This window comes from Anoplopoma fimbria, chromosome 16 (assembly GCF_027596085.1).
Source record: "Anoplopoma fimbria isolate UVic2021 breed Golden Eagle Sablefish chromosome 16, Afim_UVic_2022, whole genome shotgun sequence".
Taxonomy (NCBI): Eukaryota; Metazoa; Chordata; class Actinopteri; order Perciformes; family Anoplopomatidae; genus Anoplopoma; species Anoplopoma fimbria.
In genome coordinates, this window is record NC_072464.1 from 18,238,999 (window position 1) to 18,263,335 (window position 24,337).

At 39.2% G+C, this 24,337-nt stretch overlaps 1 protein-coding gene across 2 annotated transcripts in view; it reads left to right on the forward strand.

Moving 5' to 3' along the window:
* stxbp5l (syntaxin binding protein 5L) overlaps positions 1 to 24,337 on the forward strand; it is a 118,329-nt gene that overhangs the window by 87,102 nt on the left and 6,890 nt on the right. Inside the window, exons 18-21 of one of the 2 annotated variants that reach the window (XM_054615401.1) lie at positions 1,301 to 1,457; positions 4,538 to 4,604; positions 5,851 to 5,916; positions 18,643 to 18,819. In XM_054615401.1, coding sequence (XP_054471376.1) covers positions 1,301 to 1,457; positions 4,538 to 4,604; positions 5,851 to 5,916; positions 18,643 to 18,819 — 467 coding nt within the window. The remainder of the gene's footprint in view (positions 1 to 1,300; positions 1,458 to 4,537; positions 4,605 to 5,850; positions 5,917 to 18,642; positions 18,820 to 24,337) is intronic. The other variant, XM_054615402.1, reaches the window with a different exon arrangement.

Genomic DNA, 24,337 nt, shown 5'->3' on the forward strand with positions numbered 1-24,337 from the left:
GCTATTCACAGCTTGAATAGAATTGCGGAAATTGATTTATTTTGTTTTCATTCTTTTTTAACTCTTTCCCTCAAAACTTCTTCTGAAAAACACAGGCAGACACTGACATTTAGATTTCTGATTCATTTAATATGTTGTACATGAACATTACAACACACAGTAGTGAACAGCATTACACAAAGGCTCCACCAGATGAATGTGAGCAGCAATGAAATCACTGCCACATTCATGTCTTTACTTTACTGAAAGCACCACAAAAGGCACAAGTTTGTCTCCTTTGGTCACATTCATATCACAAATGTGTATAGCAAAGAATAGGTTCAATGTTCATTGGTTGAAATATTATATGTCATTTATAAATGTACTGCTGCAGAAGAGACTTACGTTTCCAGAAACAAATGAATAATGTTGTAGCTTCTCATTGGAATTACCCTTCTCTTGGCTAAATGTAGGCCAATTTAATGAAAGTACAACAGTAAGGGGAGTAATGCTATTTGTATTTAGCTGACTTATTTCCTTTTGGATATTATGAAATTGTGAGTAGTGTAGATTGTTACCTGCATTTCTTTTCAGCTGTGGATCCTTTATCTTTGATCTATGAATGTCGTGGAGCCCCATGTCTTTTTTGCTGTTCGTGTAATAAGGCTCGAGCTCTGTCGCTTGTGCTAAAAGGCTGGATAATGGTGGGGTTTGACCACTGCAGCCTTTGCACTTAGTGGTTTTTTCTAGTGTGTTCTGACTGATGGGTTCTTACATGCTTAATCATGTTTGCGGTATTGATATTGTTGTTTACAAAGACTACATGACACACAGCCCTTCCAAACACTCAGTAAAATGCTCTAAATCAGAGACAACACTGCTGCTGTCACAACCCAAACCATCAGACCATGTGACAGTAATGGAAAGTGAACCAGACATCTGCATGGTGGACACAGGAGAGCAATAATTGACAGGGCAGCAACAAGCTTGAGTGACATTTTTGTGTTTGCCTCTCTTATTCAAGCACTGATTCTGGTCGGTGCCTGATAAACTGGAACCTCTTTTGTTAAAACATCCAGAGAAATTACTAGTTAAACCAGTGGTTTTAGAGCAGCAGGTGGCAATGGAGCTTATGGGAAATCTGGTATTACAATTAAAAAAACAACAGCAATAGCAGTGTGACTTAAATACATCTTTTGTTGACAGTCATTACACCAAAATGTCACAGTAAGTTTGATAGTTCTTCATGTCGCACCTTTAATGTCCGTGAGAATAACCTGGTGAATAACCCCATGCTGTGTTTGTGTGTGTGTGTGTCCAGTTTGGCGTTTGGCAACTGTAATGGCCTAGCAGTGGTGGACTACTTGCAGAAAACCATCCTGTTGTGTATGTCGACACTGGATCTGTACGGAGCCGCCGACCCGTACCAACGCCTTACCCGCTCGCCCCGCAGGAACCGACAGTCCACCTCAGGTAGCGCACACAGACACACACACACACACAGACACACACGCACAACACATTTGGGATCACACCATGATGTGTCAATAATGTTGTTCGTACATCCAGACTATCATCTATTTTCTATTCACCTGTCCTCTCTCTATCTCTACTGGTGTCCTTTCTTCCTATTTCTTCTGTCTCTTTCCTCTCCTTTTCTTCTTCTTTCTAAGGTTAGACTGATCTATCAGGCGAATATGATCTATCTTAATCTGAAATCAATGATGCAAGTGGTTTGATAATATTTCCGGTATATTTGATCAATACCACTTCTTTCAAGGCCCTAACCTGATCAATACTATTTCATTAGGGATGAGGGCTTCCTCCTACACATTAAGGACATTTTGACCAGATTCCACAGAAGAATATTTCTTATTTATTATAAATTATTTGAAAGGATGGAAGTGCATTTACTGTATAAACAATTTTGAAGTTCTTGTTAATGTCCATAATGCTTCATAAGCAAACAATTAGAGCATTGTAATCTGCTTATAACACTATATGATTAAAGTTATAAACATCATATATAATATTCATAATGGTTTATAACAATAATGATAACAAATATTAAAGCATTTTGATGAATTATAAGGGCAAGTATCATAGTACTTTATCACTGAAATTGTTTTTGCAAGGATATTGGTGTATTATAATTTCCATAGTTGAAATACATTATGCTTTTAAAAATCTGCTATAATGCATAATGTGATTATAAGTTAGTCTATGTGGTGATTTTTGCTTTAAGTAAAGTGAAAAAAACAACACATATTTTTATGTTTTTAATCATAATAATTTTCTAGTAATAAAATAACTCTGATAGGGGCCCACGGCTACCTTAACTACTACTTTAGCTACTTTTTTCTGATAATAGTTCTTACCAACCTTTTCCTAATTAGGATTTTGCAGGCAGGACATTTACTTGCAATGAAGCACTGTGTGGAATTGCTAGTTTTACTTAAGTAAATTATATGAATGACTGATGAATACTGATCTCTTTTTAAAGAATATAAAAGATCATGATATTACACTGTATAATGAGCAATTTTGCATAAAAAATATTTTTTCTTTTGATACTTACTATGTTGTGGTAGCGCTTCAGGTCCTTTACTTAAGAGAAAGTGTGCATGCTACTGAGTACTTCTAACAAAGTATTTTAACTCTGTAGAGTTTATACTTTTACTTTAGTAAAGGATCGGAAAACTTCCACTTATACCCTGGTAGAAATATATCTCTGGTAAACACAAAACACATGTAACTATTAGGAGAAAGTTGACATGAAAAGAGTAAAAGTTTGTAGAAAATATAGATCCTCAACAAGTAAAATTGGCAAACATGAGTATGGTATCTGTATCAGCATTCAAAAACCTGTATCAGTCCAACCTTACTTCTTTGCTCTCTTTGCTCTTTCTCTCTCACACAATAACATACAAAGACAAAAGAAAGCACTCGTCCATCTCAGAATGCCTGTCACAGATCTGCACTATGAAATGAAGTGCATGTTAACAGACTGCGTGTCATTCCACGTCGGCATTACTATGCATGTTGTCATTTGATATATCTGTCCTTTCTGTTTTTAGTCCTGCTTGAGCATAGATCTGTATTCAAAAGCCACAGAGGTCACGTTGTCCTTCCTGACCCCTGCGTCCCTTCCCTCTGCTACTGATCTTGGCTGGTGATGGTCTCTGAAGGCTCTTATTTATACTTAACGTGAAGATATCCAGCCCCATCGCACAGAAAGTGTTGCCTAATGCAGAAGCTGCACGTCTCTTAGTCGATCCTACAGTAACCTCTGGATTTCAGGGCATTGCAGCTCCAGTGATTTAATATTTTAAATTTCTAAGGTCCTTTAGCAACCTAAAGTACTGAGCTCTCTTATTACATAAATCCCCAAAGTAGCAGGAAATGTTTTACAGGTATTCAGGATTTTGTGTGAAGGAGATATTACACTAGATGGATGGATGACTTTGGGGTTTAGAACCCATTTTCTTCATTTGCTGTTGCATAAGTGCTTTTATTGACTACCATAGCACGTATAGTTCCCAACTTCCTCTATCGTAAAAAGTCTCTCTGTGTTGGGTCTCCAAAATCAATTTGGAGATGGAAGGAAAAAGTAAAAATTGGCAACTGCGCCATTTTTCTGTACCCCAGGTGGTGGTGTTATGATCTTGAGCACTTGCTATGCTGGAGTTGATATAATACTGAAGACAAAAACATTGACAAAAAGGCCAAGCAAAATACATGGCACTCGCTAAACTATCTTCAAGCTGCTGGCCTCTTCTCTTTTTCTAGTATTCCAACTTTTAAGAACAAAGTTTTCTGTCCTTCCTACAACATTTTTAGCTGTTGTCGTCACACATATGTGGAAACTATATATATGTCTATCAAAGTTAGTGTATTCATTTCACGAAACGATTTTTGGTGTGTTTCTCAAGTTATAGTGTGATGCATTATTGAAACCATGTTAGGACAGAAGGTCTATGACAAAAAGTATATAAGCTAAATGCAATGTATTTGATGCAACAACAGATTCATTTAGATGCTGATTTGTAAGTAGTAATATGTTTACCTCTGGCCCAGTAGTTTAGCTCTTGTGTAAATGACCGATCACTGCAGCGTTTCTTGGGTTTTGCAGCAGTAGCGGGTAAATCTTGTCTGTCCTCCCCTGACACGAACTCGGCTGCTGCTTGCTCTCACTTTTCCACTCTAAGCCTGTGTGTTCTTCTCTCTCCCCCTTCCCCTCCTCTTTCCTCCCCTCCCCTCCCACCGTCCTAACATTTCATCACTCCATCTATCCTTCTTTTCTTAATTAACGGTCACATTCTTTCCTTTCTCTCCACCTTGTTTCCTCCTCTCCTTTTCCTCTGTCCAACCCTACTCACACACCTCTTTCTCTTTCCAAACCTGAACGTCCTCTCTCATCTCTTCATGCCCTGAATCTCTACCTACACTGCCCACTCTTTATTTTCTTGCCCACCATCGTCTCCACCACTCCTTCCTCGTCCCTCCTTTTGGTGACTCTGTGGTTGCTGGTGTGGGCATGTGGGCCTGCCTAACAGAGTTTTGCATGCGCGGCCTGTCTAACTTTTATTCAGATTCAAAGAAAAGGATCCGTACATCCTATCAGAGTAAGTCGGGCCTTCATAAAGGCTGGGGGACTCTGTGTTTTGTGTGCGGTGGGTGGGAGTGGGGGTGGGGGGATTTGGGAAGGTATGATGTGGACTGAAAGCAAAGGGACAAACCGAAGAGATGGTTGGAATTAAAGTGGTTGTTTCATATCTATATTTTACCATATAAAACAGAACTGCCCTATTCCAGTCATGTCAAATGGTATGTCCTTTGCAGAGAGCCACTCCTTTGAGTCTGTCAAGTAAGGGCAGTTATAAATATTATATGATCCATGTGATGTATGTATATTTTAACTGAAGCATAACGGGGTGTATAAAGCCGTGTCATCCAATGGGCCTAGTAAAACTAATAATATGTGCTTTTGGTTGATGATGACGAAGGAATTCTTAATTTTATACCACAATTAAGGTTTAATGAGACTCCCTTTCAATGTCTTCTAAAGCCGGTGTAACTGATTAAAGGGCATTTGCATTAAGAAGTTTTGCTGCAAACTTTTACTGAAGATAAATAATGAAATTAATCAAAATGTTTTGAACTGTGACGACTCAGTGAGGCTTTTAATGAAGCACTAATGAACGTGGCTTAAGCACCCTACATTTGTATTCAGACTAAAAGGACCAAGAATTAGAAATCTCAACATTTGTGGTGGTTTCTCCAAAGGAAGTATGTATAACTTCTAATTCTGGCCAGTGCTTTGTGCATGTGATCCCATTTGATCAGATCCTGATCAAATTTGTGTTTGTTCTGTTTTGTATTTTGATTGTATATGCCACTTTATCATGAGATCTGCACTACTCACGGTAGATGAATAATTATTGTCAAGGTTACATTTTAATGCAATCATGGTTGGAAAATCTAAATAAACGTTTGTAATGGCTACATTGAACACATTGTAGTGCAGGTCACATCAGGTTTCAGCCACTCTGCTCCTGGAAGACAAAATAAATCCTAAGAAACATTCACAGGGGTAAGGTAAATAGAAAATGATAAATTTAAGTAAAGCCCTTAAATCTTCATAAATGTATTCACAAATGTTAATTTAATAGTGGGAATTGATTATGTAGTTTATCAGAGATGATAAAAAGATTGAATAATTGCACTTTAAGATCTTTCCTGGGGCTCTGCGTGGCTGACATCAACCAAGTTGACTTTTGTTAAATCTGTTCAACCGAGAAGGTTGGAATAATCTCACAGATTGTCTGAATTCTATTTTTTCTTCCTCTCGGCTGCCATTGGCTGCGGCAGGCCTTACTGAACTCTCTGACAACCAGCAGTCCATTGACATGGAGAGAAGCAAGTCGCCCACCTCAGGTAACCTGCTGACACACACACACACTACCTAGTCCACCTTCCCTGTATGGAAATGTGTTGGGGATTGGCACCATGAAGCTCTGCTGGGATGCCAATGTCTTTTAATGTGAGCTGTACATACAGTATGCAGCCTGTGGACACCTCATCCTTCACCGGAGCATCCTCACCTGATGAGAATGGCAGCTGTTTTAAGTGGCAGTTCATGTTTGGGGTTGCAGAATGGAGGACGCATTACATTCGAAGTTTTACAAAAGTGCAAAATGTGCTGACAATCCTTCTTGTGGAAAGTTGTTGGTGAGAGTATGATTGTAGTATGATGTGGCCTATCTGATGCATTTTGTCACAGCTTCCAGTTGGTTTTCCTTTATTCCAATGTCGTTAAATCATTTCATAAAGGTAAGCCAGAGAAAAGAGAACACTTTTGATTTGCTCTACCTCTTTTTATGCCTCTTTGACTTGTCCAGCTCTTGTTCTTCTTTTAGACTGAGTAATACATTTCCACTGTTGTGAAGGACATGGAATAGCATAAAGTATCCAGCAGCTTATGTTTAGAGAGATGAAGAGTAACAGATAAAGAAAGCAAAGCCAAGGAAGGGCTTTAGAGTGGAGGCCTGGCAAATAGCGGGCAGCAGTGGTGATGACCTGCAGTTTATAACATGTGGCAGTAGCCGGATCAGAACAGTTCTCACATCTGGTTGAATTATTTATTTGTATCATCCATAATTTATTATAAAAACCTCCTGTGCACTGCATTTGCTGGCATGTTGTAGTGTGTAGCGGTATTTGACATGCATTAAATGCTACAGGATGTATAATAAAAGACTCATCGGAAGGGAATGGTGTTTTGAACCATATAATATAAATGTCATCAATATTTGTAGTTTATGTTATATTCATTATGTTGTATATATTTAGGATCACAGTTTGGATGCAATATATGTAGAGACAGGGCGGATTAAAAAAGAGTGTGTTTGTGATTGCAAAGAAAGAAACAAAATTCATTATGGAGGGAGAAAGAGATGAAACATTTCCTAGGAGGGACTTTGTATCTGTTGTGGGAAAACACTATCTCAGAAAATTCAGAACTTAAATGTCAAATGGAGTAAATGTGTAATCTGTGCTTACACCGCCAAGCAGACATGCTGTCTCCTCTACGCTCGTTGTGCTTTATAAGGCTTTAGTTCCCAAATGCCTAACATGAAACCAATTAAATGTATCAGTGATGTATCGTTTATGTAACAGACATTTCCCTCTTTACATAAAACCTCCAAAATGTATGAAAATAACCTTTTAATATCAGCACTAACACAGGCCTGAGCCATAGTTCTGTCATACCCTGTGACATCCCTTTCTAATGTTTGCCCTGAAGGCAGAATTATTTTGGTTTTGGTTTTCAAGGAAAAAAAGACTAATTTAACAATACTTTTTGAACTTCCAGAAATAGCCCTCCATCTGTGAAACCTGCCAACAGAGAGAGAATCATTTTAAAACGTGGAAACTCTTTGCAATTATGTAATACAAGTTCCGGGAAAAATATAATCCCAAAAGGGAAGTGGAGGATGTTCGGGGATTCAAAATATTATGTCTTTGAACTAAGCAGAGATGCACTGATACCGTGTTTTTCTCATAAACAAGAATGGACCACAGCTGATCTTTGTGTAATAAGACATCATTAGCCAGTGATGAATTACTACTTCTATCCTGAGGAGTCTGTGAATCTGATGTGCTATAGAAAAAATAAAAGTTTTGGAGAACACTTAGGCACTTCGTATGCTTCTGAAAAAGTAATTTGACAGGTTTTTAGGACCTCAAGGACACTGCTGCTTTTTTACCACTTCCCATCTGGCAATGCTCCAGAGCTTTACCCCTGTCCTTACAGGTGGTGCGCTACCTCGGACTGTGCCTACAGCAGCCTCATGGGTCCAAGCCTTTGCATGACTTACGTTCTAGCCCTTTCAGAGAAGGTCAAAGGGTTATCCTCCCTGAGTCACAGGGGACAATGCTTTGTCCCCAATAACGTAGCAGTTCCCACAGGGAATGTGCAATCTGGTGGTGACCCTGGAGGGATTATGTCTATTCTTTGTGGCCTGGGAACGCCTCAGGTAGACCCAGGAAGACCTGAAAGATGTGGCAGGAAGAGTGAGTGAAGTACGCCTGGGTTACTTTTCCAAGCTTGCCTCTTACGAAGAGAAACAGCTGAATATAAGGATAGATGGAACGAGATATAAATAGCACCAACCTTTGTTTGGTGTGATGTAAACACAGAACTTTGTTGTGTTGCAGAAAATCAACAGCAGCCTAGTTGATTGAACTTGAGGTTGGCTTTGTCACCTACCACATTCGAAGGTTCTTGAATCTTCCTAATTTATGCTCATTTGCAGGCAAAGCACATATTTAATCATCTTGTTGTATACCACTGCATTGTATTCGCAGGAGGCTGAATATTGTGACTCGACTACTACTCAGAGACTCAGATATCATTCCATCAGATCCTGTGATTTTGGGCTTTAAAAACCCTCAGCTGCTCTGTGATGGAGGGCTGTGCTTAAAGCCAGTGAGGAATGTTGTTATCTTTCAACCTTAAAGGCATTTTTCATCATCAAGCCAAATAATTGGCTAAATGAAAGGCAAAGCAGAGATATTTTACCCTTTCCCTTCCTTTTCGTTACAGGCAGGGATCACAGGATATCAAGATAAACTGGACTTGAATTGAATAGACATTTCTGCTAAAGATGTATCCATGTTGCAAGTCCTCATTAGAGCCCCAAAGACACTTATTACAACTCTATATTTGAGCATCTTTCACATACATTATGCATTCTAATTCACTACATATGATGTTGTTTAATATTTGCCTTTAAAGTCGTTTTTATTAGTCAAATGCACTCCCGTGGTTTGCTCTATCAGTATTGTCCAGGGCACAGAATTGCTTTCCTCACTCTTGAGCTTGTCCTTTTGTGTTTGTGCTTGTTCTGTGAGCCTTGTAAGGAGAGCATAAGAACAGAATTACAAAACCAGGACAAGATGTTCTTTGCCGCCTAGGCAGAGAGTCTTGCAGCATTGTGATGTGGACTAGGTCATGGTCATTCTGTCCCATTACAAGCCTGTCATTGGCTAATTGGAGAGATGGAAGAAAAGGAAGGATAATAGAGAGATGGATGAAAAGCATAGGGACAGACACAGCATGGCACAGTATGATCAAGTGTGTGATGCACTTACCCAGAGAAGGGGATAAAGGCAGATGAGCTGTTCTATTTGGGTTTCATAATATTATGCGACCTAATTTACATTTTTTTCAGCTCGAAAAAAATCTTCAATATTAATTCAAGAATATTATGGAGTACATTTAAACTATTTATGGCTGGAGACAAATTAGGAAGCACAGCTGTGCTCGGCTTGATAGGCGACGAGTTCATGGTTTGTTTCCTCCTGCTGAATAGCAACTTCCACCTTTCTCTATGGCCATTAGAGGCTGTCTGGCCATTCCTGGCACACCTAGTGTGCTGTGCCTTTTCAAAGCCATATACAGACTGTGGACAGCTTATTAAGGAAGCCAGCCATCGTCCTAATTCACCTCACGTGTCAATAACTGCAGGCGACTCTCTCTCTCCTCTCCTTCACACTTCGTTCCCTCTCTTTTTTTACCTGACCCTTTTCCTATCTTCCTTTTGTCATTAGGTACAGTAATTGGCCCCTCTCCTGCCTGAAGGCTGTCTCCCTCCACATCCTACCCATTGTCTTCTTTTTTTTTTTTATGTCCTGAGGACTGTTGTTTTTCGGTTCGGGGTTATGCGTTACATTTCCTTTGGGAGTGTTATTCCATGTCTGGCTGTAGCAAAGTTTTCTTGACCGGGCTCTGTTGTAAGATGGACTAACAAGCTGGGATGCCATGATGCCAGAGACCTGACCCGGCGGGGTATTTTTAGCAGTGAGCATGTCAGGGGAGAAAGGGAGGAGGTGATGCCTGAAACTTTAGTGTTTAAAACTGGTGCCACCTGCTCAGCTCCATGCAACTCAAGGTGGCTTGATAAAACTTTAAAATAAGTCTGCCAACAGTATTTTTTAACTAAACCCTGCTGCTGCACTACCTTTTTTAACACATAGTAAAATATATACTTTGTTGTTGCTACTCATAAACAAAATAGGTATAAGAAAAATTGTATGGATAAATATTTTTAAAAATGAGACCAAATGTGTTCAAATGTGTTAAAGTTACACAAGCTTTATTATGCACATCATTTTAAGGTGATAACTTATTGGGCCATACTTTTTGTAAATCAGGATAAAAATGGATATAAGTATTTCAGGTAGAAATTATTTTTTAAGCTTAATTCAATATTCTAGACGAGTTGATCATCCTGTTTTTCATTTGTAATTATTATGCTTAGACATATCTTGAAACACAACGATCCCAATCACAACCATGTTTAAACACTTAATGCTACAAACTAACAGTTAACAAGGTCATCACTATTGCCAAAACTAGGACTAACATAATACACAATTGAAGCTTTTTCTGGTTACGTAATGTTGTTAAAACCAGCCAGTAAGATAATTGCAATTTTATTCTATACTATAGCTACTTAATGTTCAGCCATACCAACATTTAAAAATCAACAACTACACTTGTAGAGCCACAGCTCAATCAATGTGCTTCGTTACTCCAGTTTGATCGGTAGCATTTTTTTCCATAAAGCTAGTAAGAGAGGTTTGGATGGTAAGAGGGGGGTTGTTGTCAAAAATAGCATAAAAATAAGGCTTCTGATGGTGTACTGATATCTAAAGTATTGTATTTAATCAGCAGGCGAATTGTTACCAAACTGAACGAAATACATCCACTTGTTAAGTTGCCATCCCCTAGCAGCGCAGAGTGCAGGGGCAGAGAGTTTGTTTACTTGAATAAAGTCTAGTCTGCCTGACTCATTGATCCGTTATCAGACTGAGGTTTGTGCAAGTTAGAATCTCTGGCCCCGACCCCGGCTCTGAAATATCAGTAGCCTGACTGTGCTGTGTATCGATAGATCCAGGGCGCTCTGCGTGGTGAGGCAGCAGACAGATTTGTAATTGAGATTTTTTCTGCCTTTCTGTCAATTTCATCTCTGATCTATAATATTTTCTAAACTATATATCTCTGTGCTGTTCGGTTTGCCAAAGTAAGCTCCTCCATTTGAGTTTCTGTTTTGATCTAACTGATGACATTGCAACCAACAATTGTCTTTGTCAAGTACCAGATATTTGACAGTAACTGTGAAATGATGGGGTTAATGATTGTTGTAAGTTTGAAATACGTGCATTGTAATGGTTTAAAAGCCTTGTTGGAACGTAGAAGGAGAGGTGGTGCATATTTGGAAGTAAAAAAAAAATGCCTTGAGGAATCAGAAGACACTTCAGGTAACAGTGACATGTGTATTATAGCTGGAGGACTCAATGCCTCGTTGGTGATCAGGTGTAGTCAACGTAGTATTCGTATTCGTATTCATAGTAGTAGTAGTAGTAGTAGTAGTAGTAGTAGTAGTAGTATTAGTATTAGTAGTGGTGCTGTTGTTGTTTGTGATTATCATAGCTGTTCTTGTTGAAACTTATGAGTATTATATTGCTGGTGCAATACTATGGTCCTTAACTTTCTTATTAACCCTTTTGATTTCATAACCTCTCAACTGATTTCCTTCCTGTTACCTGCAAGTCTCTCTTTTCCCCAGTTCACCCATTGTGTTTGTCTCTCCCCTGTTTGCCCTGAAAAGTCTGTGTCTGTTCTGTTGGATCTCCTATTCCAGTTCATTACCCAACCTCCCTTCACAATGACCCACGCATCCTGCCAGAGCCCGTGGCCAGTCTGAGAGCCAGCCACTGCAGTCCAGTCTTTTACTTGCTGGACAATGGTAAGAGGAGGGATGTCTCCCAGATCTCAGCCTCTTCATGGACATCTGCTTGTGGTTTCTGTTGTATGGCAATAATCCAACAAGGGAGAGGGGTGGGGTTATCGGGTTGTTTTTGGACAGGTGGTTGGGTTTGATGTTGCACCTTGCATGCTAACTCTGCTTCCACACTGTGAGCAACACTATTAGAGGCACATTAAAACCTTACAGAGCTAGAATAAAGTATTATAGTCAGTAAATGTCAAGAGTAAAGCAATTTTTTTTCAGTTTTCTCGTTTCTGCGTGGGTTTTGAAGAAAGGATCTCCAGAGCAGGTTTACAACCATTCAAAGCTTCCTTGTTTCAACACAGCTTTAATTTGAAAGAGTTGGTGTCGAAAGAAAAAAGGGATAGGATATATCTATCATATGAAGTTATAAAAATAAAATAAAAGATCCATGGGGTGCGCTTGTGGGATGAGGGCTCTCGTCTTTGTTGGCGACTCCTACTGGTTGGTTAAAAGTTACCGGTGTCAAGGACAGTTGTTCAAAGGGGCTTGGGCAATCCAAATTGGGGAAAAAGCCAGGAATACATGTATCACAAAATAACTGTGAATATTTCAACATACAATAAAACGTGTTTTTTCAAATGTTGAAGTTTACAGTTCACTACAAAAATGCATTCAAACCGTCGGGCGCTATGATCGGTCACAGCAGAATGACCCATCAACCACGTTGCTTGCAGTGTAAACAAGCTGACAGGGACTGTGTTTTTGTAGGAATAGACTGTCTGTCGCTGCCTTGTCCATGTGTTCCATGTCTTTGTGCGACTGCTGGTGTTGCGGTAGCTCTCTGCCCCAGCTGCAGGGGGGTAGACTTTGTGTTGTGCCGGATCTGGGCTTTTGAACTTGGATCGTCATTCTGCAATACTGCAAGGCAGCTGGGCTTGGGAAGAGGAAGGGGTTCTACTCAAGCCGGATGCTTCTCCTCACTTTTCATTGCCTCTAGTGTTTCATTTTCTGTCACCGCTGGAATCGAACATCTGTATCACTAAAAGGCATCACGCTACTTTACCGGACCGTAGAGCTCAGAATCTCTCTCATTGTGTCTTTCTGACTGTGTCTACAAACCCATCTCTTGTCATCTCGGTTAACACTCAATACTGTCTCCTGTCTAACTAACCGCATGGTGCCCACTAAGTGGCCAGCTGCTGTGCTGATTAATGTGACCTCAGCTTGCTTTCTACGTTCATTAGTGTTGTGGCGTGATCAAGTCCAAAATTAGCCCCGATTGTGACCTCAGCAGTCTGTACATTACTATCACATAAAGTTCCCTACACACCTCGGGAAAAATCAAAGCATTAGTTTGAGCCATGCTAGCTGTCTGTCTGTCTGTTTGTCTGTCTGTCAGTTGGCCCAGACAGAAATATTTCAATAATCATTGGATGTTTTTTTCATCTCGCCCCATCATTGACTTTTTTTTTATAGGTAAATATCATAACATAATCAGCTATTTGATGGAAAATGTTAGCATGCTAACAACTTAAACTAAGATAATGAGACATTATACCTGCTAGTCCTGCATGGCCAGACCTTTCTCTGCAGCGCTGTGTCAGCACCAAAGATAGGTCTGGTTTCACACATTGTTATTCTGTAAAATATTGGTTTGGCGTTAAGCACAGGATGCAGAGAACGGGGCCTTGCAAAAAAGAATGCCATGTGTGATACATGGCCAATGGCTGACTTATGCTCACAGTCTACATCCGGTGGATCAGACTATATAGCTGCAAAACAGCATCATGTAGGTATTGTCACTGCTGATGTTGACATTTAGCTAAAAGCATCGCCTCACAGAGCTGCTAGCATGGATGCAGATTCTCAGTGTTGTTTACCTCTTAATCTAACAGTGGGTTTCATCTTCAAAGGCAGATATCTCACTGGCATCTGTTGTCTTCCTGGAATAGTACAATTGTTGCCGGTGGGGAAATCAACATTTAAATCCAATATATCTTAGGCTTGTGCAGCAGAGAAGAAGAGCGGAGCAAAGTAGCGCAGTCTGTGGAAATATTGGATTTAAACATTTCACCTCGGGCAAACATTTGATCATTTCAGACACACGGTAGACCTCTGTGGATCACAAACGCACTTTTCAAGGGGCAACACACTGCTGAATACATGGTAAAAAAACAAAAAAAGCCTGAAGGTTTGCAAAGAGAATTCTATGTGACCAAATCACAGAGTAACATACGGACTGCTGAGGTCCCAAATGGGGGCTAGTTGGACATAAAGTGTTGTCATACAAGTGTCACATGTTGTCACATAAAGATAACAACAACAAGAAACCAGCTTGGAATAAAATGTTCTTCAGCTATGAAAAGAAAGGGGCATAAATTATTGAACATAATAATAATATTAATCAACATAGACTTAATGAAGATCTTCATAATTAGACACATAAACGTGGCATTGCTCAACATACCAAAGTGAGCAGATGGATTCATGGAACATGCAGCAAAAAGCAGGACTGTAGCTGCATAACACAACGGTAATTAATATTGGGTTGGTTATTGTTCATATTCACAATAAACAACCCCTCGGCTCCTCAGATAAATACCACACATTTATTTTGATTAAATTACATTTTATGAAGCGCTTAAGCAGCCACTGGGCTATAAAACAGAGGAACATCTGTGTGTAACAGGTTTATGATGAGATCATTTTCTCTGTCATTGTTTCCCAAACACTGCACATTTTATATGGTTGCAGCAGCATCTGGTCACTGTAGTTTATTGTGTAAACGCAAACAAACACACACACACACACACACACACACACACTGAGCTCATCTATTATCTCATTTGCAACACTAATCAGAAAGGCTTTACTTGTTCCAGGAAAAATGGAAACAGAAATGTATTGATTGAAAAATTCAATTAGCACACCATAACCCCCCAATTTCCCCTGCAATAAAGGAAATATATTCCTCCTCAAAATGACCTTTGATACTGAGCAGCCTACATGGTCCTTCACAGCAAATAACTGCATAAATGGAATAAATTGCATTACATTACAATAGATTAAAAATAAATCTTACCATTTCCTCCAGTAGACTCCATGTCCTCTGCTGTACTTATTTTCTTCTATGGCAGAAGGATTAAAACCTTGAGTCATCATTTATTTCAAAGGAATACTCTTTGATTTTCCAATTCTAAAGTAAGCGGTCAGAATTATAAATAAAGTAAATTCATGATCACACTGTTTTCCTCGTGGTCATGAAATGTATAACTTTTCATGTAATCACCCTCCTTTGTCTCCCACATTACACACAAAGAAACAATGAATTATTGCCTTCTTTCTGATGGGAAAACGGACTCATAACATCTCAAGTTTGACCTTTGCAGTTCTCTGCAAAATGCTTGCAAAATGTTTTAACAAGTTATTTTATTGCCCTCAGTGTCTGACTGTGATTTTTGTATTGACGCCCTGTGGTGTCACCCTGTTTATTTGTGCTTCTATGTCAGACATCCCAGGCCTTAGGAAATCTAAATTTACAGGGGCGTTTAAGCAGAACAAATGTTTTGGGCAAAACTAAAAAAAATAAGTATATGAAATATGTTAGTTTAATGAGGGTTAATCCTATTTTAGATATGTGCAGAGAATGGGACTCATGTTTGACATCCAGGCTAAATTAAATATGTTCTTCTTGCCTTGTTGCAACCAAACAAGACAATAGCCGTTAGTTTAAAACAAATGACCATGCTCAGATTGTTAAATTGGCCCAATAAATATATAAATAAACTGATCTTGCAGAGATAGCTGGGAACACTGGCCTGGGAGCATGCATTTTGAAATATGCCTGCCGTGTGCAACTGCACCAACTTGCATGTTGTGGTTCTTTGTTCATTTGAGTGATTTCCATTATGTTTGGTTTGAGTTAGTTTTTTTGCACTTTTGTTTGTCATTGTTTTACTTAGATTACTCCTACCTTATATTCTTATTATTTATTTATAATTTTTATTTGACGGGATTAACTGGTGCTTTGTTTCCTATTCTTTTGTTTCAGTAAAGGGACCCGGCAGAAAGTTAAGTCTGCCAACAGATCTTAAGACTGATCTTGGTACGGTAGGCGAAAGCCAGCAGTTTTCACTTGATTTCCTTTCAGCCATTTAGTTTTTTGCTTTTATCATGTTTTCTAGGCTTTTATGTTGCTTAAGTAGTCTTTATTTTTTTAAACTTTCTTCTTTCAGTTTCCTTGTCACTCTCTCCTCCTGTTCAACCAGCCAATGAGGTTGTCGGACTTAAGTGTTTGTCCATTTTTCCCCTTAATGTATTTTGATTTAATTTAAATATTCTGTATATGTTCCTTCTACATTTTGCAAGTGTTTATAAAGGTGATTTGTAACTCATGCCCATATTTAAATTTGGGGTCTTCTATCGCTTTACCATGATTGGACCATCTTCTGATTTTACACAACCTTTCCTCCATTGACAGCCTTGCTCTACAGTGATTGGATCACTCGCTAGCTCTCTCATTGTAACTGGATCATTTTTCCCTTAAACAGTCTTTTCTCCATTTTAACTGGATCATCTGCATTAAGATACTAAGCGTTTCCCCTCCCATACATCTCTACTACTCTACATACACATCACAATCTCAGGTTTCCCTTTCTCTGCTTCTGCAGACTGCTGCTTCACACATGCTGTCCCCTTTAAAGACTTCTGCTTCTTTATCACAAAATGTGCCACTGCCTTCTTATTCCTGTAACCTGCCTCATTTAATAACCTTTCTTTATTTGACAGGTATAAAAAGTTGTTCTATTTTGTCAACCCTGTATTATGTTAAGTGACAGTGAGAACCGTAACAAAATTTTAATTAAACTTTGAAAATATCAACTTGAAACTTCGTCACACATTTAATGTGATTAAAAAAAGAGCATTTTAAGCTCGTTAAATTTCCTAGAAGGTTCAAACGTGCCCCTGAAGTGTCATTAGGAAATATGTTGTCAGTAAACGTGGGGAAATAATTAATTAATCTTTTACCTTTTTAAAAGCTTTAATATGAACAGCTGTAGGTTATGACAAAAAAATATTTTGTCAAAACAGTCTGTTACAGAAAGTATTACTCTTTTTGCGTGTTTGGGGGGGATATGTGTGCGAATTTGTGTGTTGGTTGTGTGCTCTCTTGACAGACGAGTGCAGTAATCCATGCTTTGGGCGTGTTTGTGTGTGTGTGTGTGTGTGTGTGTGTGTGTGTGTGTGTGTGTGTGTGTGTGTGTGTGTGTGTGTGTGTGTGTGTGTGTGTGTGTGTGAGAGAGGGTACAGTGCCATTCTTTCTGCTATGTACCAGTTTCCTGCAGAACATTTCGGGGCATGTGACTGATCTGCTGCTTCTCTGTTTGAAATTCACAGTGACAAAACATTAAGACAGATACACAGCGGTGTCGTCTTATGGCTTTGGTATTGGTTGGTCCAATATAACCTGCAGTTTTCAATCCCTACATTGCCTCGGTCCGTCCTGCTGTGAAACTGGACGCGTGTTGCACGTGGACTGGGTGGCACCCTGGAGTTTTTCATCTTCACTTTGAAATTGAATCATTTGTGCATCCTACTGGCTTAACGGGAGACTTGGATTTCTTATGTCAGACATATGATCGGCACAAAATACTGAGCGGACAGTGACTACCAAACACTCTCTAGTTTTTTTACTAATTAGCACGATACTAATTATCCTCATGCTTCATGAGACTCGAAGAGAACTTTAGAGAAGAAAGGTTTGATCACACCCTCTTCAAACCCCAAACCGTTTTAACTTTTGTTTTACTGCCACGGGGATGTCATTAAAGAAAAGGGCACAGTTTTATTACTCGTCTCTTAAAACCAGTGAGAAGGAGAGTACACATACGAAGGTATCATGAAGCTGGTAATTACGGCTGTCTTGGCAGCATTTTTGTCTTGCCGACTTAACTTCGGGCATCAAAGAAGTGCACCCAATTCACCCAATTCTGCTTCTCTTTGTCACACTAAAACTTTTTGGCTCTAAACTAATACTTTTACACACACAAGCACTGTACATTGAGTAAGTATGAACCTTCCAACAAACTCAGTCCCTGAGGGGAGGCCATGTAAGGCAACAATTACAGAATGTAACAAGTGTTTCCTGTCACCACCATCTGTAGCCAGTCGTGTGGCCAAACCAAAAGGGAGGAGAAATTTGCGTTTAGAATTTAAAAAAGCAGATATAAAATCGTTTTAGATTATTATTCTGTTCCTTTGATCTTCACTTGTAGCTTTTTGCCATAGCCAGTAATGTCACAAAGCTTCCAGTCTTAAAAAGAAAATTTCTGCCGAAATCAAACATCAATTTAAAAAGGAAAAAAGAAACAAAGTGGAGATGAAATAAGCCTGTTTTTCTTTTAACTTTCTTTGACTTTTCTTCGCAGTGATGAAACTGCACTCTGCATTTTGCTTTGTTTTCTGTTGACCCTGCCTCTCTTTTCTCCTCCCTTCTCATACTTACTTCAAACCACTTTCCAGCCTTTTGTCACTCACTCTCGCTTTCCCTTTCTCCCTGACCACCACTAATTCTTGTTGACAATCTGATTTTCAACATTGGCTTGCTCCTCTTACATTGCAGAAATAGCCATCTTCATAGGTCATGTACTAACACTGAGTTAATTGTTTTTTTTAAACGGATAGCAAAATATCCAAATAGGGTGAGAAAAATCCTCGAAAACTGCTTTATGAATAAGTAAAATTCTCTCCCCTTATTTGAAGATTTCTAAATGACATGAAGATGGATATTGCGGTTGTGGATTTAGAATATGAAAGTTTTTTTTCCCTCCTTGTGTTTGCTAATGCTTTGCCGTTGTTACAGATCATGTCAATGGACATTGCACTAGTCCCACCTCCCAGCCCTCAGCAGGGAAGCCTCGCGTCCCGATGGGTCCCGAGGGGCCACGGCTTACCCGCAGAGGCCCTGGCCGACCGCCCTTCCGCAAGGCCCAGTCCGCTGCTTGCATGGAGATCTCTTTGCCTGTGTCCCACACTGAAGGTGTGTGCTTGTCTTCCCAACTCCCCTCCCTAATCCTCTATAACATTCCCTCCTTCCCAACAAGTGCATGCCGTCCCCCCGGGGTAAGTGGATTAAGCCTGATGCAAAGTTAACACAAGACAAGCGTATGCTAATGCAAGTTAGCAGCATAAAAACGTACTGACAGTGAACGGTTTGCAGAATACGTTCAATATAAAATTTTCATAATTGACTGTTCACTTTACACACAGTGATTGCACAATCATACCTCAGCAACTGTTATTAAACCCTGTAGGTCTGTGAAGCTTTGGATTTCACTGTAGTAAGACCTATAAGGAAGGCGCTGTCGTTTTTTTTGCCTTTCCAAAATATAATACACACAAGTGTTTGTCTGCTCTAAAGGAGTTTGCCACTGTTATCATGCCCCCACAGCTTTAAGTCAGCTTCAATAGTAATCAGTGAAAGCTGAAAGCATTCAAATGTTAGCCAGAACATTTTCAACCAAATCAAGGCTGACTTTTAGCTTCATTAGCCAACCAGCTAGGTAGCGACAGCTAATAAAAAACTATTACTGCTGTATGTGTGTGTGTTTGCATTCATCTTAATTTAAACATAAAACTCTGCATCTTGCATTAGCATCACCTTAGAACATTTGGACTACAGGTTCTGCTTCTCTTGAATGCAAGAAACGGCCCTTGCATTGTGTCCCTTAACATTGTTGCTTGTGTCGACCGTGTCCAAGGCCTGAAGGTTGGTGCAATGTGACGTATTTTAACCAAATTCAAATTCATTTTATTCATTTTATACTTCTCCAGTGTTTTTATTTTTTATCCTCCTCCAATTCAACTTTAAAAGCAGCACTGATGTGTTTGCAATGGATCACACAATGAACCTTCAACAACCAAGTGAAGTTGTTTTCGGGTCATGTTTTATATCTTCTCATGAATAGATTCTGGATTTTATGATTTTGATTTTTGATTTCTAACAAATAAACAAAGAAAACAATATTTATGTAGTGTGGCCACACCTCCTGACTTTCTCATAATCCATAAACTTTACGCTGAGGGAAGCATGTCTTTATATAGTTTTTGTGTTTGTGAGCGAGTCTATACAAGTTTTCTTCAAATTGATATTACCAAACATCCACTTTTTTTTGTTTGTTTTGTTGTTGTTGTTGTTTTACTATAATTGCCAATTTCAGTGTACACACAGATAAAAAAGGGTGATTAAGTGATACAAGACAACCGCTCAAGCATGATCAGCACTCTGGCATTTTGACATGCTCGATGACAAATCTGACATTTATTTTCTTTCATTTGAACTCCATTAATTCACACTCTGACATCGATCTGTACCATCTAAAAAGGATTGACCAAGAAGGCTATGTGTGTATGAACATACATCTTGGTGTGTGATAGAAAGGGAATGTGTGCATTTATGGATGTGTATATATGCGTCTGTCTCTATGTGTGTGCGGTGCTAGCAAGTGTTTTTATAGCTACTATATATCTATAGTATCACCTGTTAAATGGAATTAAGCCAAACACACTCTGAAGACATTGATAAAGCAGATTCCTCATTTTCAACATTTAATGTATAGGCCCATCCTTGAAGATTTGATTACTATCTTAAAGGAAACGTGGATCATATTTCAGGCTTGTTGTTGGTTATATTCTGCCAGTCTGCCCTTACACAACCAGTGGCAGCCAAATCACAAAAACAAAAAAAGCATATGTCAAGTGGGGACTTAAAATTTTGAGATATTGACCTCAAAATTGACACATAAAAATGGTCTCCATCAGGATTGTACATCAACATTTAATTACACAATATGAAATATTGCTCTTATTCTGTCACTACCATAAAAACAGACATCAATACACCAATGCAGGGTATCATTAAGAGGATCATCATCTTAACAAGTCTCATGACATTCTCTGTTCATGTTGGATATTTTAATTTCTCTGTCTTTCAAACTAAACATTTTCTTTTCAGTGAAAAAAGTCACAGCAAAATGTCACCTGGCATTTTTTTGTGAGTTGAACTTTAAGTCTTAATAATGATTTACGTGCCGGGTGATTTTCTGAGGATGGCAGAAATAACACTGCCTAAAGAGACAGCAGGTCTAGGGAGTGGATAATCCATAAAGAAGTGACAGACATGATGATTGGCCCTGGAGGCAGAGAAGCTGTTAAGCACTGCAGTGCTCTAATTTAAAATATGGATAATAAAAAATGAACTTTGCCACCTTAAGGCAGCAGATTGTCATACAGAATATGGCATGTGAGAAAATGTCCATGTACTCCAGTCGAAGTCTAGACACACTGCTTTCTGATACATGATGCTGCTGACTAATAAACCTGGTGCACCACCTGCACTGCAGTGACTTCCTATAGTACTGAGGCATCATACACTTATAAACTTGTGTCTTTGAGGAGAAGACACTTCAGGAAAGCTCTGGCTGAGCAGGTCACTGTATCTATTTTAGTCGAAGCTCTGTGAGACTAACAGAGAGTCAGGTCAGGTCACGCCACGCTAATCTCACAATATGAAACTGAATACTGACAGTTCCCAAAATGTCACAGTTACTGTCAAAACCCTATACACACATCAGACACAAAGTAAACACACAAGGGTTTCAAATCTGTGCAGTTGGAAGTGAGAGCATGCTCCTTCACATATGTGCTGTGCTGTAAAGATATAAAGATTTTGGGGTCAGCACCCATTTGTTATTGTTGTGCAGCCTTTAAAGGGTTTTAGGAAACATGCTGATGCAAAGTATTCATTCTAGATAATAAACAGGATTGGTGCAGTGCTGTTTTCGCAGTTGACCCTTTAACACCAATTCTGCAATTAGATTCACACTGCCATCTTCATCGACCTCATTATACAACAGTGACCTGGAGCTGAGAGGGAAGCCGTTTTTCATTAACATAAACTCAATGTTTTATTAAAGCCACTGCAGGCGATGGTCGCTCTTTTCCACAGTTGATGTAATGCATCTGTAACCTCTGAAAACATCCAAATGAAACTGACTCCTTGAGTGATTTAACATGGAACTTTGAATTATGATTTAGCGAGGTAGCAGCTTGATATTTAAGGTAACCAAAAGAGAGAATCTCTCATACAGGTAGACAGAGATGGATGTACCTGTTGTGGGTCACCAGACTATTATTATATTCCTTTATTGATCCCCATGGGGGAAATTCAAGTGTTGCAGCAGCTCAACTACACAGACACAGACAATAAATACACATACTATACAACTACACAGACACAGACAATAAATACACATACTATACAACTACACAGACACAGACAATAAATACACATACTATACAACTACACAGACAATAAATACACATACTATACAACTACACAGACACAGACAATAAATACACATACTATACAGCTACAGACACAGACAATAAATACACATACTATACAACTACACAGACACAGACAATAAATACACATACTATACAGCTACACAGACACAGACAATAAATACACATACTATACAACAAAATAAAGATAGAACCTAACCTACTGATTGAGTGACGGTGTGCTAAATCCTAATCACAGGCTGTATTAGCATCAGCTTCTTAGATACAGCAGGTCATGACAACCTAGAGCCTTGTTTTTTCAAAAACTCTATGTGAGATTGAACCCCACGGCTCCTGTCTGACACTAAAGAAGCATATAATTGTTTGTCTGAGGCATAACCACCTTGGCCTCGTGTGTTTTAGAGGTAGACGGTGTCCTGCTGCTCGTTTAGTGCTGAAATAACCCGGAGAATGTGGCTCTGGCTTAAATCAATTGACAACGGTCATCAGAGTGTCCAGAGTTTGACATGACATGACCACTGGGTCACTTGTCTTTTGCGGAAAGTGCATTTCTGTACAGAAATAAAAGTGTGTTAGACAGGCACTCAGGGGTAGTGGAAAGAATGAATGCAATGCAATGCAGCTAGCTGATGATTTGATTTATTTTATTTTACCCTTTAAAATCCTCCTATGTTCCAAAGGCAAGTTTGTCCATTCGAATTTTTGATCAATTTTGATTAATTTGAGTCATCACTCATTTGGCTGAATTAATCTTTTCCAGTCTGGACACGCCGCCCTCAAATTACCAAAATGTCAATTTGGCACACATGATATTGGATCATGATATTACATTTTCTGAGCACACACACACATTGGATTGGGCAGGATGTACAGATCAGGTGTGGAGTGACACTTGTTGATGTTTTTGTTCCTGTCTAGCGTAAATGATCTGATAAATAATCTGATAACGTGTTTTCAGATCGATGCATAGAGCGTATTAACCGATACAAAATCCAGCATTTTTGGCTGTGTCGGAGCCAATTCTGATACTGGTATCCGTATTAGAACAGCTCTATTCATATGACTGTAGGACTGTTTGTAGAAACAGCTGTTCAAACTGCAGAAGTGCATTCTGATAGGGTAGAATATATTCTGTTGTTGTGTTTTCATTTTAACACTACAGATTTTTAATCTGGGTTAGAAGTTTTCTATGGTCTAACGTGTTTGCATTGCATTGCATCTCCCCTTTCTATTGATGGATCCATTGAATCCATCACTTTAGAAGGTCTGCTGTAGTCAAATGAAATGCTATGATTTTTTTAAAGCCATGAATCCGATGCCATAAGAGATGCACATGAAAAAAAAGAAAAAGAGAACATCCCTGGTCTACAGCGACTTTAATGTGAGTTTATTATGCGTGAACAATCGTTTTTCTCAGCAGACTGGTGCATTTTCCTCTATCTGTAGCCTACCCTTCGCACTGTTGTATATCAGTTGCACTGGGTTACCACGGTGAAGAGCCAGCAGGTTCACTGGAATAATTAAAGGTCAGCGAGCGGTGCGAGAGATGAGGCCAATGTTAATGAGGCCTGCATGCCAGGCGAGGAGACAGAGGAGGGAAATGGCATGGGAAGTCAGACTCAATGTACAGTCAACATTTCCATGCCTCCCATCTTGGTTCGGCAGCTCACCTATTAAATATTGAAGGCGGAATTGTAGGTTACTGTTAGCTTCGCCTGCAGATGGGGTCATACAATTGGCAGTGGTTGTTTCAGAATAGGAGAAGATTTGCTGGTTCCCCACAGTGTAAGCCTTACATTTAATAGAACCCTGTGTTACAGAATCACATAAAATCACAAATTTCACAAGTCAAAGTGACAGTTATACAATATATTTTACTGCACCTTCGCACAGAGCTGAGGTGACTCAGTCTCAGTAACTACCTGGCCAGATGCTGAAAAAGCTCCGCACCCACATACACCTACATCAATGTTTCACCACGAGATAAAAAGACCAAGTGCTGAAGCAGTGCACCTGCTTTTGCATAGCTGTGAGATAAAAGATCTCCCTGTTGGAACTCTGCAATAATTACCTAACTAATCTTAATTGTTAAAATGTTGCATTTTGAGGTCAAAGATTTCTTAATTCTCAGTTAAGCTCACAATTAAATCCTGGAAACAGTACATAATCTTTATATGTGTTAATTGGCATTA